This window comes from Varroa jacobsoni, unplaced genomic scaffold, assembly GCF_002532875.2.
Source record: "Varroa jacobsoni isolate VJ856 unplaced genomic scaffold, vjacob_1.0 scaffold_993, whole genome shotgun sequence".
In the NCBI taxonomy this organism is placed as follows: Eukaryota; Metazoa; Arthropoda; class Arachnida; order Mesostigmata; family Varroidae; genus Varroa; species Varroa jacobsoni.
In genome coordinates, this window is record NW_019213895.1 from 55187 (window position 1) to 73573 (window position 18387).

An 18387-nucleotide genomic window follows, 5' to 3' on the forward strand; every position below is an offset into this window, starting at 1 on the left:
TCAGCATAATATTTTACTCCTTTTATCGCTAATAAAAACATTAAAATCGAAACGACGAGATATAATAATGCTAAAAAATTACGGAATCTGTAAACCTGAAATCTGAATCCTGAAAACCTGAATCTGAAAACCTGTAAATCTGAAAAAAAAAAACATTTTCTTTATATCTACACACCTAAACGTCGTAAAGATAGAAATATCATTCCGACTATGTTAATTGGCAATAGCAAAGCTAAATTATCAGATCTGACTACTTACCAACGGAAATATATATCTGCAGTCAATAGCATATAACTTGTAACTCCACCTGGAACGTCTCTTGTCAGATCACGAACAAATGTTCTAGACAACAGTGAAAATAAACTATATCCTTGAAAGATATGAGACGCGCATGAAAATACGATTATCTTTTAGGTTTACACACACACTCCTATTTTTCAAATAGGCCTTAATACACCTGTATGAGCTGATCGGTACTGAGAGTTGTAGACCTTATGATAAGCATATTGTAATTTATTGTAAGGACCCTAGAAAAATCGTAATCGACGTAGCGAAATCTCGCTGGTCTGTTATATTTCCCTATCTGTCGAAGCGAACTTCCAGTTGGCATCAGACTGCTGTCCCCCCATATAGAAGGACCACATTAAAAGTTTCAGCTGGGAGAGGAATAGCTTATGAGAGAGTGAACTTGGCATTATTTTAGACCACATGCACGCAAAAATATGTTTCCGTGTCACAGTTAGGTATTCAAATTCAAGCACCTAAAATTTTGTCCACCATTTATTTCTCATCTGTGTCACGGTCGTCCAATGAATAACATATCGCTTGAACAAATGGCGTACTGTGCCAAAATACAGGCGACACCTGTTTATCAGTATCAGTATTGAGCTCGGGTATCGACTTGCCTTCAACGTGCACTAAATTCGAACGGCGTTTAGCGACGAATTCTGAGTGCATGCACCGAGATACGGTTGACATGCGTGTTCAGCACATAAGCCCCCCATGCGACTGCCAGTCAACGTTTGATTAGTAAGCTATATGTGAGCGAGCGTTTCTTCCGTCGTACGCGCTTAGTGTAACAAAAACCGTCACCTCGTGTTAGTTATATCTTCTAAATAACATAGACTCATTCCTATCGTTGGTGAGTTGGATTTTGTGCCTGGATCGCGTGTGTGAGAACAAGTAAAGCCATTCAAAAACGCGGAGGTTTCCTCCCAAACAATGTTTCATTCTGCTTCGACATACTGACGTAAGCAGTGTAAGGAGCCAAATGCATGAACCTCACCTAATCACGAGAAAAAGGATATCATTATACGCGACCTACCTCTCATTTTCACGTTTTCAGACTCAGATTGCTATAGGGTTGTCTATCACCGTTTACGCAATTAATGCGTAAGTACGTTTTAGTGCGCAATGTAATACATACGTAGAATAATTGTAGATATTTACCTTTACTGCTGCTGTTAACGTTAAATCCGGTTTAACGTTAACAGAAAAAGTCACTCTATATGTGTGAGTTAGCCTTTTCGCCATCCTCAGCAAAAGCGCCTGCTGATCTTGCTAATGAAGCTTTCATTTGATTCGTCAAGTGATCAACCTAGCAGTGAAGGGGCGTATTAGCATTGTTCAAAATACTTTTGCTCGTTCCATATCTTTAGCCTATAAATGACTGTGTGGTATGAAAGTTCGAGACGTTTCGTGTTTTAACTTATACAAGCAATTTAGTACTTCAGTCAGGTAGTGGCAGGCGATATTTGCCAGTAGATATATGCAATGTAGCAAATACGCACGATAAACATATCATGATAGCATCGAGGTACGTTGTGTAGCAGAAAAATGGTTTCAATTTTCAATTTTCGTCGGTCGTACGATTATGTCAAAGGATAACTTGAATTCGAAATGCAGAATCAGCGAAATATACATGCAAGGTAGCGTTCGAACTACGTGGAACCCACTTACTGAACCAACTATTACAGATCAAAGGAAGCATTCGGCAGGAGGATTTTTTGACTGACGAAGTGTGATGCAGGCTGTCGATTTGTAAGGCTATCTTCCTCAATATATCCACATGCATGGTTTAAACATTTGGCCAAGGTAACATTTGATTCTAATGAACTTTTCATGTCGAAAGTGCGTGTAAGAAATAAAATAATCAAGAAGATCACTTGTACATTGGCTAAAACAGAACCACTAAACATTTGCACTGTCCTGCACCGTGTGATCTTTTAGCACCTAATATATTTAATGGCAGACGTAAAGTCCCTCGCCCGACTAAAAGTATGAAGGAACCATCACTGTTGTATTTCAGTTTGAATTTGATACTTTAAGCGTCATCTGAAAAAACTAATTTGTCGTGACAAGCACCGCTTATGAATACCGAATGTATAGCGTAGATAAACGCTGTCAAAAAGCGAAAGCCATATTTGGAGGCTAGTCAATTGAAATAGGTATTAGTTGGCAGTTAGTTTATTGAAAGAGCTATTGGAGATCTGATGTACTAAGTTGATCGATTATTGAGCAACTGGCTTGTTTTCATTATAAACGACGGAACGTGTTCTCAGGTAGGGCAGTAGAGCTTAGTGCTGCCTGTGTGAACTCTGTATCGAATTTCGCAGCTTGTCAAAAATGCCGTTCATTATTTACTTTCAATAAAAAAAATATTAAACATTATCGGCAAATCTGTAAAGTAAGAAGACTGCGTCGATACATATGCATTATCCATGCGAATCTGCGCATTATCCATATGACGTACGTACTAATATGTTTATTTTAACTTAATGTTTCGTTATTTAGCGCGTATTACGTCTATTATTTTTTCCTACATTCTTCAATCAACATGTGATGATTGTTAAACTTAATTACGCCGTTATATATATATATATATATATATATATATATATATATATATATATATAACGGCGTAACTAAGTATATATATATATATATATAGTACAACAATTAATTGACTTGCCATCACTTTCACTAGGCCCACTTTCGCTGTCAAAATTACTGTCGGCTAAAAGAATGTTCGTCGATGCAGGCAGAAATCCTATTTTTAGACTATCCTGCACTCGTTAGATGAACAAGTTCGTTATATTTTATTAGTATCAGTAGTACAGATTTAATGCAGAATAGAAATATCTGTGTAGAGTGTATTACGCCTTCTCTATCGATATCTGGTGTGAGCGTGTTTTTTGAATTTTGGCGGGTCTTTGTCTGCTGCTTCAATCAGACGCGGCGACTCAGTCAAAGACTGAACGCAATAAGATAGCAGCAAAAAACGTCTGGTCGCGAAATTTGACGAAGGATTTGTGAAAACGGAGTTTTTTTCCAACGTTTAATTGTTCTTGTGTCACTGGGCCGTTGGCCATTTGGCCACACAGAATGGGTAAGTCAGACGAGCAAGCCGTACAAGCGTGATAATGTTTTGCCTGCTAAGGCGTTTGTCGTAATTTCAAACAGAGAGGCCGAAGTCAACCGGTGCGTAGGGTTTCCAACGGCTCTCCTTTGAACGCATAACGAACCTATGAAAGCTTCAACGTTGATATGACATGGCGTGTATAAATTATAAAAGGACTCGCTTTACTACACACCGAGCTTGATTGGTATCTATCGATGCTTACGCTATATAACGGCAACCGTTTAACTAAGCGCAATAGAGCAGCAGCTGGTGGATGAACAAATAAATAACTTACGCTCTATGTGGCAAAACTGAAAAGTTCCAACTGTTAAACTCGTCTTTTTCAAGCTGCATCATGAAGATGCGCGCCCGCCACCCACTAGATGTTTATCACATATCGAAATATTACAGCCGTCCGTTGGAGATGTTATTTAATAATGCTAAGCAAACAGCTAAACAGCTCGTACGTAATCTAGGTATTGTATCCTTAAAAGTTCACCTTTAGGATAATTTTTGTACATAAAGTGAACTTAAAACGACACTTGTAATGGACTTAGAGCATGTGACAATATTCTACATAGTGGTAATTAACGGCAAAATAGGATATACATTAGGAAATAGTGTTTTAATGAGGACAGGTATTCATAGTCCCCATTAATTTTTGTTGCTTTTGTAATATAATAAGCTGTAACAACAAACGGCTTCCTGAATACACAACTGGAGGATCATAAACGAATAACACCTAATTTTTTTTTTGTTTAATTTATATTTGATACAAGTCGCTTCTTTCTTCTTTCTCGCAAGTGTTTTTTCTAAGTAGTCTTTGGTATAATTTTGCTTTGTGGTGTTCTCTTCTCCTTCACTGAACAATGTCAATCAGCCTAGTGACCGCTCTCGCTAGTTCTTCAGAATAACAGATTAGCAGTTTAACTGCTGACCTTAAGGTCACTTCGGATTAAGTCATAATTTAATAATAAGAACGTAATAGCATTTAACTGGGCACTTACATTAACTGTGCCATTTCTTTGTGTGTTTTAGTTCGGATGCCCCAATGATTGAAGGTAGCACAATAATATCCATATTAATGGTTACTATTTTACGAAGACAGTAAGATGTAATGAATGTTTGATAGCTATGTTAATACGGCTTTAGTATATATTGCTTCTCTAACTGCATGCGTTTGGTCTTTGTTTCAGCGACGATGGAGAATTATACAAAGATAGAAAAGATCGGGGAGGGTAAGTTAATATTGCGGAAAATCTTGTTAGTTAAATAAAGTGCAATTATTATCCCGAAATCACACTCGAACGGTTGTTTGATTATAATAATAAAAATGGCATTAATATTAATATTACGCTTTGCGTGGACATCTCGGTTATATACGCAGGAACCTACGGTGTCGTTTACAAGGGAAGAGATAAGCGGTCAAACGAAATCGTTGCAATGAAGAAGATCCGCCTGGAAAACGAGGATGAAGGAGTTCCATCGACAGCCATCCGTGAAGTCTCGACACTGAAAGAGTTGCGCCACAAGAACATCGTCAGGTAGGCGATATTCTATACTGCTACAACTACATAGGTCTGATATTACACCGCATTTATTGTATGAACTGAATGGGTAACCATTTTTGTGATCGGCAAAGTAAATTATGTGACTGAGTCAGAATAGAAGGTTGAAAACTTCGGCCTTTCGCTGACAGTGTTTTTGCACTAACCGCTCGACGCGCGCTAAAAGCTTCCTTTCGTGTGTTTTCATAGATTCTTGAAAGAAGTTTGTTTTATATATTAGACGAAGCCGTAAGAAGCAGAATGAATCATTTCTTGATTTGTTGACATTCTGTTAGCCTATTCGGTTAACTTTTAGACAACAAATAATAACTGTCATAATACTGACTAATAAAAATTTCGATGGGATTCTTATACCATGTTTTTTTAGCTGTTATAGAGGGTGAAAACCTTATACAAACCTTATGCAGTGTTTTCACCCTCTATAACAGGCAAGGTTAGTTTGTCGACGAAGTAGTCACTCCATGTACTTCATCCAAGGATTTTGGTTGTTCAATTGGTGAACCTAACAGAAACTGTCCGATTATATATGATCTTCCAGTCTAATGGAAACAGTATTACCGGAAGGCAAGCTGTACCTGGTCTTCGAATTTCTTAAAATGGACCTCAAGCGCTACCTCGACACCTGTGTACCGAAAAAGGAATTCCTGCCGGAACCCGTTATTAGGCAGTTCATGTACCAACTGCTGGACGCTATCTTCTTTTGCCATCAACGACGCATTATCCATCGCGATCTCAAGCCTCAAAACATTCTCGTTGGCAATAACGGCGACCTTAAGATAGCGGACTTTGGTCTGGCGCGTTCTTTCAGTGTACCGGTTCGCGTTTACACCCATGAGGTTGTTACGCTATGGTATCGCGCACCAGAGGTTCTTCTTGGTTCACCCCGATACTGCACGCCCGTTGATATTTGGTCCCTTGGCTGTATTTTTGCCGAACTATACACGAAAAAGCCTTTGTTCCATGGTGATTCTGAAATTGATCAACTTTTTCGAATCTTTCGCACATTGGGCACCCCCCGCGAGGAAGAGTGGCCCGGTGTCTCATCAATGCCCGACTACAAGCCGCATTTTCCCAACTGGCGGACGAACATTCTATCTGCAAACTGCGACGCCGTGAGGGGCCATGCTCTTGATTTGTTGCAGAAATGCCTTGTCTATAATCCGGTCAAGCGGATAACTGCGCGAGCAGCACTCGAGCACGCGTATTTTGAAAACTTCGATCCCGAAAGCCCGGTTAAAGTGCCGTATGTCTAACGGAGACCAGCGCCGGGAGTGCGCGCCATCAACTTGGGTTCGTATCGTTTCCAATTAACATCAACGATATTGCTCCATGGTACATAATGCGATGCTCGCTTCTATGAACAAAACCAACGACAGTAACCCCAACAAACCAGATATCTTACAAGTTTCATAAATATTAGTGAATCTGAGAATAGAGACAAAATGTTTTAATGAGACAGCATCAGAGCTAATGTAAAACGCTATGGTCAGAAATGAACTTTCGATGAAAAATGAGCATTCGACAGCCAAAACAAGATACAAATATACGCTGACTGGCAGAGTTGTGAATTAGCGGGTTATCGACGAATATAAAGGTACGACCTAAGCAAATTAGGATTATCATTCATGTCACTCACATTGGTTAGTAATAAAAGAAACAATTAGCTATTGTCTCACTAGTTATTGCACTGCTCGTATAATTGACAACATAGTTGTTATTACGTATATACTTCTTCAAAACCGGACACACGCATGCATTGACTTGAAATTTAGTTCAGGCAACAGACTTGGTCATCGCTGGGGAAACGTACGTTTTCGTGATGTTCTTAGATTTTGGATTGACGTCGTAAATCATGAGTTTTCATTTAGGACAACAGAAAAAAGTAATGGATAAGCTAATTATACTGTCTGTTCGTTGTTGTGTAAATTTAGATATAAGATCGACTTACGTGTGGACACTTCAGACCCGTAGCTGAGTCTTTTTAAAGAGATAGTGTTGTATTGTCTCTAAAAAGATACAGCATCTACTGTATGATGGATGGCAGAACTCTACGGGAAAATCAGCGTACCGTAAAATGCTCTCCAAGCAAATATATTATAATAGGCAGTATTACTTCAATTTGACCAGCGCCCAGTACTGCACGGAAGCAAAGTATCTCGCTGGCGCAACCGGAATAATGTAGCGATGAAGTCCAACTTAACGGATTCTACATATAATAGACTACAAACATGCTTATAATCGAACAAAAAATATGATGCAAGCAAAAGACACTTATGACAATATCCTTGCCTGTTCCCCCTTTAAGAGAAAAGTTTTATTACGCTGCCTACATGATGTAACGTGGCGTGTGTTGCTATCACCTGCCTTCAGCCCGTCTAGAAGTAGAAACGTTGCTTCAAGACTAAGTGGTACGATGGGCAGTTACGATGATGCTGTGACTAGGTTTAGGAGAAAACAGATAGCTCTTCTCGCTTCGGTCAGGATACGTGTTGTATATTTGATAAAAATAGGGAAAATTCGAGTCCATGTAGTGAAAGGCCTCGGACACCGCCGCGCGCTATAATGATATTGAAACGCCGTCTATTGCGGGACATGACCACGGTTTGAATGAACGACGGCGAGTATCTAAAACACTGTATATTACTGCCTTGGATGCCAACTATATAAAAAGTATATATACACTGATAAACTTAATAAATATATAAGCGCCAGCTAATAACTTCGTCTTTTTTCTAGAATCACATAATAATAGACTGAAGGATAATTTCAAATACAATCGTGTGAGTCGTTTGACGAGTACAACTAAAGAGTGATTTGCTAGATGCCTGATTGGCCAACTAGACTCTAAAGAAGCAACCGTACTAACATTTTCAAATTAGAATTCATCGAGCACGGATGAGAAGCGCAAAATCTGCCCTGTTTCGGTTAACACGAATATATAACACTATAATTAATGGCCCCCAAACAGAAATACCTTCAATTTCTAGAGTTTTATTGTATCCCAGTTCTAAATATGACTTTTGATTACTACTTTTGGTAAGTTGTGTATAAATCGTTGGTTAATTTATTCCTTCTTCTGAGTAGATAGATTCGAGTTTAAAGCTCTTATAAACAGAATGCCTGTAACGATTTAGAACGATTTAGTGGGAAAAATCCAAGACAAGTGTATTTTCGACCTGACGCCATTCAGAACTTTCAGGAATCCGTTACTATGGCTTAAATTAATGTTACTTCGAAGTTTTAATATTCCCTTTAACTTTGTTCACTTGATTCTGTTGCTATTAGCGAGACAAACTATTCTTTATAAACTTCCCATTAACCTGGCCTCCGGGCTAGGTTAGTTAGTTAGTTAACTATAGTAAGCTTAAAGCTCATTATGCTCGTAGAGCACGATCCAAATTGTACTTGCAAATTTATTGCAATGTGAATGATACACGCAAACGATTAGACATTTTTCAATCCAAATCAGTTTTACTGGTTACAAAATGTTCGAAAACTTACAGCTTGATGAAGTTCGCATCATAAAACCGTGAACGCTAGGCCTAAAGCATAGCGTTCGTATTTGTCGTAAGATATGGTCAAACTGAAGTGCGCAAGCCGGTCAAATAACGAATTAGATGAATAAGCGATCAAACATCCACGTAACAAAGACTTACCCTATTTATATCGAGCATTTGAAGAAAGGCATCTAATTCCTTACCGTTGAACGTCCGCCATTGTTCCAGCATCTAGTTCCATAGTTCCGAAAAGCATCTGGTCTGCTTCCTTCGTGTACCTGGCATCACGTTTGAATAGTCTTCCCTGCTGGACAGTGATGAATTTTACACCGTGCGTTGCAAGTCCAAACCTGAACACGTCGAAGTGGACAGAATAGAGATTTCGATTAAAGCAAATAGTGTGCTTAGTTTTTGTTGAGCTCTGGAACTCGTGACTATCATTAACATCAAACGACTTCTCCTAGTAATCGAACCTCTAAAAATTCACTAAATACTATGGACCATGAGGTAATGCTGTCGAACTGCAATGATTCGGATTATACTTCCATAATTATATGGATTATATTGACTTGCCTATCAAAGTCCAACGGTGTTGCCACTCTGTCCAGCCCAGTATTCTCAAGATAACCTGTTCCACCGCCACACTGATAGGCAATTGTGTTTGCACACACACCACTTTGTGGGGTCGTCCAGAAGGCGCAAACCTTAATTCAAATGCAATGTTTAACAGTTAAGTCTTTATCATATGGCTCACTGTATTTTATTTTACTTTTTCAGGCTTTAGAATTTCAGTCTGGAATGTTACATCTACGAAATGATAAAATGGTGTAGCTTGTTTCAAGTTACTTAACTTGCTGTATAAATTGTTCAACGAAAGTGAATGTTAGGTACATACTCGTGCCTTTCGATTTGAGTACACTGCTAAATCCTTCAAAACCGAATTTAACACCACGATAGGCTATTGTTCCTGCTACCATAGTAATGCCGTTAATGACTCGTGTCTTATGTTTAAGAAGAACTAAGAAGAGTGTGTTTTCTATAAGCAACACTTGGACAATAAAGTTTACTTGTGTCTGTAGCGAGAGACAATGAGGCCTGTATGTAAATAACATGGTGAAGATGTTTCCGGATTATAACTTCGAAGCCGATTCAATCTTGAACTCCGATTTGAACTCACAAGGCATTTCGTTAACAGTTAAAATTTGAAAGATTATCAGGGCTGATTGACATTCTCGACAGAATCAAGATAAGCCAATTAGAAACGTAAGTGCCTAGTTTCGAAAATTCATTTTCGAAGTTGGATAGAACTTGATTAAAAATGTAGATTTAGCCTACAGTTAAGTGCGGTTTTATTGCATTCGGACTTAAGCTAATGTTCAGTTATGAATAGGCGATGCCTTAGATATAAAATATCGATTCATTCAAGTGTGTTCATTGCTACGAACTTTTTATTGTTGTTAAAATTGCGTTTCTCTATGAAAAAAAGCAACTGATTTTGGCTTTTTTGAATCTCACTTATGGATATAGAAAGAATCGAGAAAACCTAATTTTCAGACAAATTTCTACATATACACCTACAGCTTTGCAATACTAATATTGCTACTATAGAACCCCAAAGATCATGTAAAGCAGACGTAAAATTAATAAGCCAAATAACAGTGTTTAACTGATCAGAATATTTTATTAATACGTATAAATATTAATATTCAGGTATTATCAGCACAGCGATTAAGCTTTTCTGTGGAGGACCACCAATCGAGTTTCTTTTCCACAATCAGTCCCGCCCTGTTGATAGTACCATGCAGACGATTATCCCTTTCTGGGTAAGTCTTTCACCAACCCGATTATAGAATCTTTGTCTGCTAAGTCCATAACGCGAACGTGCACTCGTAACATTTGCAGAGGCTGACTGATATAATTTCATATGAGATGGCTACCTCTAACGTAAACATGCTCACTCAACATAATCTGCGTATATATTAGGCTTTTCAATTGTTAATTTGAATTGATAACATCGTGAGGGCTGACCCTGTTTCGAAGAACAACCGCTATGGGGCTGGTGCGGTAGCAAACACAGTAAACTCCTCAGTGAGCTGCATGTCGAGAGAGTAAAAACAGCGGACGTCTAGGGTCTGAGAGAAAGAAACCAAAGTTTACCTGATTAGTATTTAGTCAAATTATAATTCAAATAATGTATAACAGAAGTTTGCGTATAAAATTATGCCGTTGTACACGGGTGATCGCTATTTTACTTTATGGCCAGCCATCTATCCTAAAGTCTTTTGACAGCTGGCTGCAGTCTATAGATTAACCACAGCAGAAAGGTGGCGCAGACTGCTCCACAAGGAAGCTAATACCGTAAACATGAATTGACCGAAAAACACTGACGACCCGAGGCATCAAACCAACCGATTGTAAGTCGGCGAACGCCTTTACAACAGATGTTCACCTTGAAGATCGACCTAATTGTAAGTTTCGCATCAGTAAGTCATCGAGCAGTTGGAATCCTAAAAGCCGTGTCCAGCTATGTTGGGTAGCGACTACAACGACTGCTATCGTCTTCATGTTATATTTTAAAAAAAAAAAAAAACTTTGAAGAGCGTTAGCAGTTAGGAATTTTGTAGTGAATTTATAAAACTATACTTGATTGGATAATTGCAAACGAGAAAAATAGCCTACAGGAGGATTCTACAGATAGTTTCGAAATTGATTGATGTAGTAGTGTCATACCTGATTCACAAGTCTGCTCTAAAATCATATACAATAGAATATAAATAGAATAGCTTAAGAATGTGAGATCTTCTTTGTTGATTTTTGGCGTAACCAATATTGAGATTAAACAAGATTCCTTAAATATTTGAAAAAAAAAAAGCCTTTTTTTTAGCCGACATTTGGGTTCTCGAGTTTTTTAGACATTACTGAAGCCTAACACTGCGCGGGGTCAGCCGCGTTGTCATGCAACCTTCTCTATTTAGTTTTCTAATGGGTTAATATTTGTCGATTGATTGAAGTCATTCTCTTTATAGATATGATATAATAATTTATTACTTTTTACCCCTGCTTCGTCCGAATGATTCTCAAGGAAAGTTTTTCAGGGCATTGCAGAAGCATTTCTGAGTCAGTGATTTCCAATTCAATGAATTAACAGATAGTGACCATTTGAATTAGTATAATAACATAATTGAAACGTTATCGTTGTCATGATGATATTATTTATACCAGAACCTTAAGAAATTTTGAATTGCACAACCAAATACACAGGGTTCGCGAAAAAGTTCCTAGCTAATAATACAGAACAGCTTTTTAACATTGCGATGTTGAATAAATTGGCGATCGGATAGAAACGAATTTACGTTTCGTCAAAGTGGCAAAGCTATTACTTGTCCACGAAGAAAATCACTAGAAAATGTTTGATAGCGTTCAAGACTTACATACTGTTTTAATAGTATCGTTTTAATGCACAAGCTTCTATTGCTAAGCACAGTAATACTAAAGTGTACAATATTTCTTCATTCTTGATGGTATCTTATGCTACAATAACAAATTTTAAATTCTACAGTTTTAATATTAAGTTATTTCTGGGCACGACTCTGTTGTTCAGAAAATACCTCTAGACAACTGGGCAATTTTACACGAGCATTTCCGGGCGGGCAAACTCATTCATTTCGTTATTCAGAGTGACACCGTCTGTCTAAATGACGGTCCTACTAGGCACACACACACACACATGCACACGCGCTCACACACATGAAAACGCAGATATTAGTGCTTTTCATGTTAATAATTTTCACCTTTGAAGAAATATAAACTCCTTTAAGTCCACGTGTGGAAAGCAATTTTTTGCAGCTGGTCTATGACGGCTTTCAATTAAGCGCTTTCCGTTTGTATTGCCGTTTAACTAGGCTACTCAGCTTCGCCGTATTTCTCTGCCCTAACGGTAAACAAACCCCTCTGATGTGTATGTCAGCACACACATTGGTGCAGCGAAAAATGCATTTCAAAGGCTTTTTTTGAAAATCTTGAATTTTTTATATGATAATTGAAAAGCAAAAATTATGTTACTAGTGGCGTACATAATTAACAGGCCTGTATAAATAATAAAGGTCAGAGAATAAACAAAAGCAATGCTATAGTTCATCAATTGAACGGAACTATATGTGCCATGTAAGGCACGAATTTCTAGTAGTTAGGGGCGAAACAGTTTTATAAACCGTTATCGGAGACTAACTCACTGTTTAAATTCTCAGCAAGAAATCAATACTTTCAATTGGAAACGCACAGAACTATATTCGATTTGCTATATATATGCAATACAGTAGACCTGTGCTAAAAATACCTCTATGCCAAGAAGAATATTTATCTGCTCTAGCATTAGTACCTACTCCCCCTTATTTCACGGTAATATCAGTCACTTTTGACTGAAGTGCGGTGAAAAATAGCATACTTCGATACCTCGCTCTCCAGTTCCACTTCCACAGAGCTACTTGGCTAGGCAAACTGTTTCATTTACTTAGATATCTACTGCTTCTTTAATCTTAATATGTTAAACACGTTCACTTTTTTCTCGTGTATCGATAGAATTGTCTCCCAGCGCAAGTAAGAAAGAACTAATTTCACTGTTAAGCAAACATAAAGCAACAACAACAAAAAAAGCTCCAAAAAGTCGTTGGAAATTGGTACGATCGTTAATATGAGATTCGAACCGACGATACACGAGGGGGAATCAAACGATAATTGAGTCATTAAATAAAAAAAAACGAAAAATAAATCATTAAAGTTATAGCTGTCGAAAAAGTTTTTAGATAAATTACGGGCAGAGTATCGAAGCAAGCAATTACAGCAGCATCTATCTTCACACATTAGGAAACGTATTGAAGTCTTACGATTGGCGGAATATTTAAAATAAGTAGCTGTTACGAGATAAGGCAACTCTATGAAACTAAGGCATCTAGCCGGCTCTCTCTCACTGAGGTGTTTCCTACATGTCAACATGAAAAGCGTCTTGCCCTCGTTTGGGTATGATGAATCAGCTACTCATGGAAAAGGCTAACGACTGGTATAAAAAAAAAAGGACAGAAAGACGACCATATGCGAAATTTTGAAATTAATTAAAATAGGTTTCGTATAATCAAAGCTTTCCGAGTCATTTTCTACTGGGCTAACAAATTTTAAAATGTTGAATGCAGGACGATGAAGATAATAGCCAAAACATGTAAGGCTGTTTATAAAACAACAACTGTGCAAATAAAATTTTTGAGTTCCAGTACTGGTAAATTTCCATACAAGTGGGGTTTTTCCTATAAAAGAAATGTTTGCAAGCTCAGCTTTACTATCAAATATAAATATAACTTCATTCCAACGCAGACTTCTAGTCTCGTCCCTTGCAGTCCTTTTCGAAAGCCTGGTGATTTTTTTACTTGTCTTTATCCTTTTCCCCGTAGCATGTCCTTTTTCAGTAAAATTATTAAATAGGTGATATTATTGCCTGCTTCAAATTTACCGCCGTATGCCAACCACTATTTTCTAAACTTCTTTTACGGCCATTTTGAAAGCTCTTGTTTAACCTGCTGTTCCATACCCGATGGCACTATCTCTATGAAGAATAAAGGTGGGCCCGCGCAAGATCTTTGCAGGACACGCGCGTGGCGTCTCGTTTAAACTTGTGTCCCAAGGCTTTGTGATCTATTTTAAGTTTGTGCGGTTTCAAGATAAGACGGAAAGTACGAAAAGTAAGTGACGGAAAAGCTAAGGTAGAATCCCTATGGTAATAACTTCGACATAGTATGAATTAACAAGACTCTGTTAAAACCCTCACAGGCACAGATCTGCAGATGGTTTCAATCGAACTTAGGTCCATCATGTTTGAAAAATTACTGTTTCCATGCCCTGAACATTATACTCTACTCAGTATTTAGCTGAGATTGATCTAAAAAACTGCAGACTCTCAGAAATAGACAGGATTTCCGTGTGTTGATTGGGACTCCGATGAAATAAGCAACCTGTTGAAAACCTCTTAAAATGCTTCTGTACTTCGGCGAACGATTCGTATAATGTATTTTCACAGCAACCGTACTTTCCGTATTTTAGTTAATGGGGAGTCTTCAAACACATCAGTGCCACTTCGGATTGTCTTAAAAGTACTATTTTGAGACCTCTAATGTATACTTCGTAAATTAAGTTGATATTATCTCTATCTATAGTTGTGGTAATGTATGCCGATGTAAAACCACATACAAAAGTTGACGAAGGCAACGGCTTGCTATTGGAAGACACTTTAGATAAATATTTATCGAGAAGCAATGGATTAGATTTGAAAGTATCAGTTGAAGAGTGTGCTGCGGTACACTTGGAGCACGTAAACTCCAATTACAGCCGACTGGCGGACTAACACTAAAAACGATTCAGGTTTTAGAGAGTTGTTACAGCAGTTTCTTTGAAATGCACTAAATTCTCATATCTCTTCGGGTTACACGTTGTTCTAACTGAATCTACTAGATCTTGAGCTCATAAACTCCGGAAGACCTGACCTTGTATACAGAGTTATTATATATATACAAGTATGGTGTCCAGGGTGAAGGAAGACAACCAAAGGCTTGAGGAAATTGCGAGTGCGAAAACGGGCTGCGTTTAAATGTCTGCCAAAAGCATTGTACACCTTGGAACAATGTGCGCATGACCATTTAACGTAAAGATTCTCGTGAACGTTGCGCCGGCAATCATAAAATATCACACCTATTCACGTTGACACGATCTCATAAAAGAGATCGTGTCAACGTGTTGGTACTCAGCGAACTTTGTAGCGCCAGTATGAATACAACAGTTTTCACGCACATAAGTTTGACTATTTTATTCGGAGTGTGTGTCACGATCAAAGTTATTGGGAATGTCGTCGCGAGAGCCATTGTTAATTTGAGCGACGACAAATGCATGTGTGTTTGTCCGCCGACGGCGTCGATGTGAGGCACAACTGCCCGGTCTATTGCAATGGCGATGTTCACGTACAAGGTACACATCTCGTAACGCAACCATGTCGAAGAGCCCGATAAGATTTAAGGGGGTAAAATTCTTGTTAATCCGGCCCTCCGATCTGCAAGTAGCCCAAGTAACTGCTCGAGCCAAAAGTCAGTTTACTGGGGTAGTATCTCTATTGCAAGATTCACTTGACGAATAGTGCTTCTCTAGCGCTATGCTAAGTAGCCTTATTTATACTACGAGGCATTATAAATGTACAGGGATAAGTAGGGCCTTTAGCCCTACAAGGGGAGAGCCAGTAGCATTTTATTAGCATCTGAAACCTTTGAAACAGTTCATGCACATGTGTCATTTACAAAAATGCTGAGAATCCGCGTTGTTTGTGTTGGTATTGACAAAAATATACATTTCGCCTAATACGTGTTTTCATATTTTGTTGTATAGACCGTTGAAAACGTGCAGGTGTGCTGTTAGCAGCATTTTCCTAAATGTACAGCAACTTCTTAAACAAAAAAAACGTAGATTTCGACAAGTATAAACGGCGTCCATGCGAGAAGTGAAGTGTCCACTAACAATTTGTCACAATATTTACCGAATTAATTTCGCCTATTACAATTTTTCATTACGACGCCTATTACGACGTTTAATTTAATTTTATTTTCTCTATTTGCACCTATTCTTTCAACGTGTCCTCCTTCAAAGTACCTGCTACGGCCTAACCTACTCTTAACGGCTCGATGAAGAGTACATTGGTATACAGCTCTATAGAAGTTTCCACACAGAAGTCCAATAGAGGCAGGTGGTACAACTTTATCACCAGGTGATCCAGGCCTTCCGGAGATAATGGCTTGCACGTGAAATATTTTACCTGAACTGGTAGAACTGGTAAAATTGTAAACAGCAGTTCACCAACTGTAGCAGCTGGAGAGCTCCGTACCATAGTTTTTGCCTGTAAGACAGGTTCGTCAAAAGACATTGTCCTGTTTGCTGGAATCCCCATCAATATGTTGATAGGAAGCAAAATTACATCGGGTGTTCGATCTAAAAGCTGTAATTGCGCAAGAGTATTATTACCCACTGTTGCTCGTGGCCTGCTGCGAAGATGAGGATGTTTACCGCTGGCAGTATTAGACGTGGAAAAGCACGTCGAAGCAATGTTAGCGCAGTTCCAGTTATTATCAGGTTACTGGGAGGCATTATCTAACTTTATTGAGCTTGCTAGATGTAAAGAGCTGAAACAAGGTTCACCAGTCAGTTTGCAGTGGAGAATCTCTGGACAACTATGTATCGGACAAAGTTCTGGGCCGTGAAAATTAGCCTATTTCCGGAGGTCGGCACCAGTGCACCAAAAAAAGTGACCATTCTTAAAGAACACCATAGTTCCCGAATGTCCTTCTACGTTTGCTGTCGTATATCGCTCTAGTCTTTAACAAATAAGAAAAAAAAAAGCATTGCTACTTAGAGATCGGCAACCTATTAAAAAATTGCCAACTCAACCTTGACACGAAACCGTCGAAGGCTAAGTCTGAAGAATTCTTTTGGCGCTGTGATCGTTCTGGAAGTTCTAGAATCTTGCTTCAACCTTTTCTAAACAAATGTTCTGCGTCAATATGTTTGTGAGTACTATATAAAATTACGTGGTTTTGTCCTGTTGAGAATTTGTTCTTTATTAGTATATGTATACATATAGCGCACTATATATTTGTAGAGCTCCTTGCAATCCCACAAAATTAGGACTGTAGTCTTTTATTACTCTTAGAACTTCTGCATAGGAATTCCCTTCGCCTTACTGACGCACCTTCCAACTTCCCGAATAAAATGCAATTAACTACAAACATAAACGGGACGTCAGAAAAATTCCAAAACGATTGGAATCCATTTATCCTGAAAACAAAAAATCATTACGAATGAGAAAATCAATATTTAAGTTAAGTCGGCGATACTTACAGTCAAGATGTCGCCGATGACGACTAGCTAATCGTTATGAAGCTTAACAAAAGACGCAGCTGGTTTGTTCACTTGAATTTTATGACATTTTTTATTGTTTGTTATTTTACTGAGCACAGATTTTGGTTGCCCACCGTGGATGCTATATGTTCTACATCTTCCTCGCATTTTCTCCCTTCGCGCATTTTTATTCTCATTCGTTTCCCCTATTTTTCATTGTAAATAAAAGAAAACGTTCATTTTTCTTACGTTGAAAAACTTATTTCTTTTCATTCTTACTCCATCTCAAGTTCTTTTTTAGTGTGACAAAATATCCATATATATATATATATATATATATTCATCTGCGGTCTCTCGGTAATGTTTTTCGAGTCCACTGTGACTATTCCTTGTCATCTGCTGGTGTTACCGCAACAACGTATATAACTCTCATCTTTCTATTTTCTCGTATTCCCTAACCAATTTATATCCGTCCTGGTTCCAACAGTCACGACAAACGGTTGCCCTTCGCATGAAGTTCGCCTCACCGTTGTACAAAGGAATACTTTACACAGATTCCCTTGATGCGTTCGCTCAAAAACGCCCCATACCCCCTCCCGTAGCCACTACTCACAGCAATAGACTCATTCACTAACTCTGTGTGCGCACTCTTTCCCAGCTTGCAGATCTGTCACTGTTCTTCTGCCGCCGCGGCTCGATTGACAAAACCGGCCTTCACCAGGAAGGCAACATTTGCTTACAAATCGTTCAGCGTTTACTGCTGTATCGGGTTTTCTTTTTCACCCATTATTGCCGCGCTGTTCCACGGGATGGCTAGCTTTTTTTCAATTGGGTTCAATTTTCACATCAGATAAAGGGTTAATAGTTTTCCTTCTCTTTCTCCCGGTTAAATGTTACATGCACATGTTTTATCATCACCACGATCTCTGTTCGGTCATCTTTTACTATATGCCGGCGTTAGTATTCACTATTTTTACTTATATCTGATTTCCTTTCGAACTTT

The 18387-nt window shown here is 38.4% G+C and overlaps 2 protein-coding genes across 12 annotated transcripts in view; one reads left to right on the forward strand and one right to left on the reverse strand.

Moving 5' to 3' along the window:
* Positions 1-985: 985 nt before the first annotated feature.
* Cdk1 (Cyclin-dependent kinase 1) lies at positions 986-7687 on the forward strand. Of its 5 annotated transcripts, none has more exons than XM_022842453.2 (5): positions 986-1392; positions 4597-4638; positions 4788-4944; positions 5507-6258; positions 6900-7687. In XM_022842453.2, the coding sequence occupies exons 1-4, from the start codon at positions 1389-1391 to the stop codon at positions 6219-6221; spliced, it is 918 nt and encodes a 305-aa protein (XP_022698188.1). In that variant the 5' UTR covers positions 986-1388; the 3' UTR covers positions 6222-6258; positions 6900-7687. The 5 variants fall into 5 exon arrangements, with proteins under 5 accessions (XP_022698188.1, XP_086826683.1, XP_086826682.1 ...); XM_086970557.1 differs by having other exon boundaries at positions 986-1258; XM_086970556.1 differs by having other exon boundaries at positions 986-1249.
* A 962-nt stretch (positions 7688-8649) lies between these two features.
* Atg13 (Autophagy-related 13) overlaps positions 8650-18387 on the reverse strand; it is a 23210-nt gene continuing 13472 nt past the window's right edge. For 2 of the 7 annotated variants that reach the window (XM_022842443.2, XM_022842450.2), the window contains 2 exons: positions 9039-9169; positions 8650-8815 (listed from right to left, as the gene is read on the reverse strand). In XM_022842443.2, coding sequence (XP_022698178.1) covers positions 8665-8815; positions 9039-9169 — 282 coding nt within the window. In that variant the 3' untranslated portion in view covers positions 8650-8664. Of the gene's footprint in view, positions 8816-9038; positions 9170-10186; positions 10598-17078; positions 17322-18387 lie in introns of those variants that run through there. The other 5 variants (XM_022842447.2, XM_022842448.2, XM_022842446.2 and 2 more) reach the window with 4 other exon arrangements.

What these genes read in the sequence shown, in the direction of transcription:
- Cdk1 (XM_022842453.2), top strand. An exon ending in GATAGAAAAGATCGGGGAGG is followed by an intron (nt 4,639 to 4,787) that starts GTAAGTTAATAT and finishes TTATATACGCAG; the next exon opens with GAACCTACGGTGTCGTTTAC. An exon ending in CGCCACAAGAACATCGTCAG is followed by an intron (nt 4,945 to 5,506) that starts GTAGGCGATATT and finishes ATGATCTTCCAG; the next exon opens with TCTAATGGAAACAGTATTAC.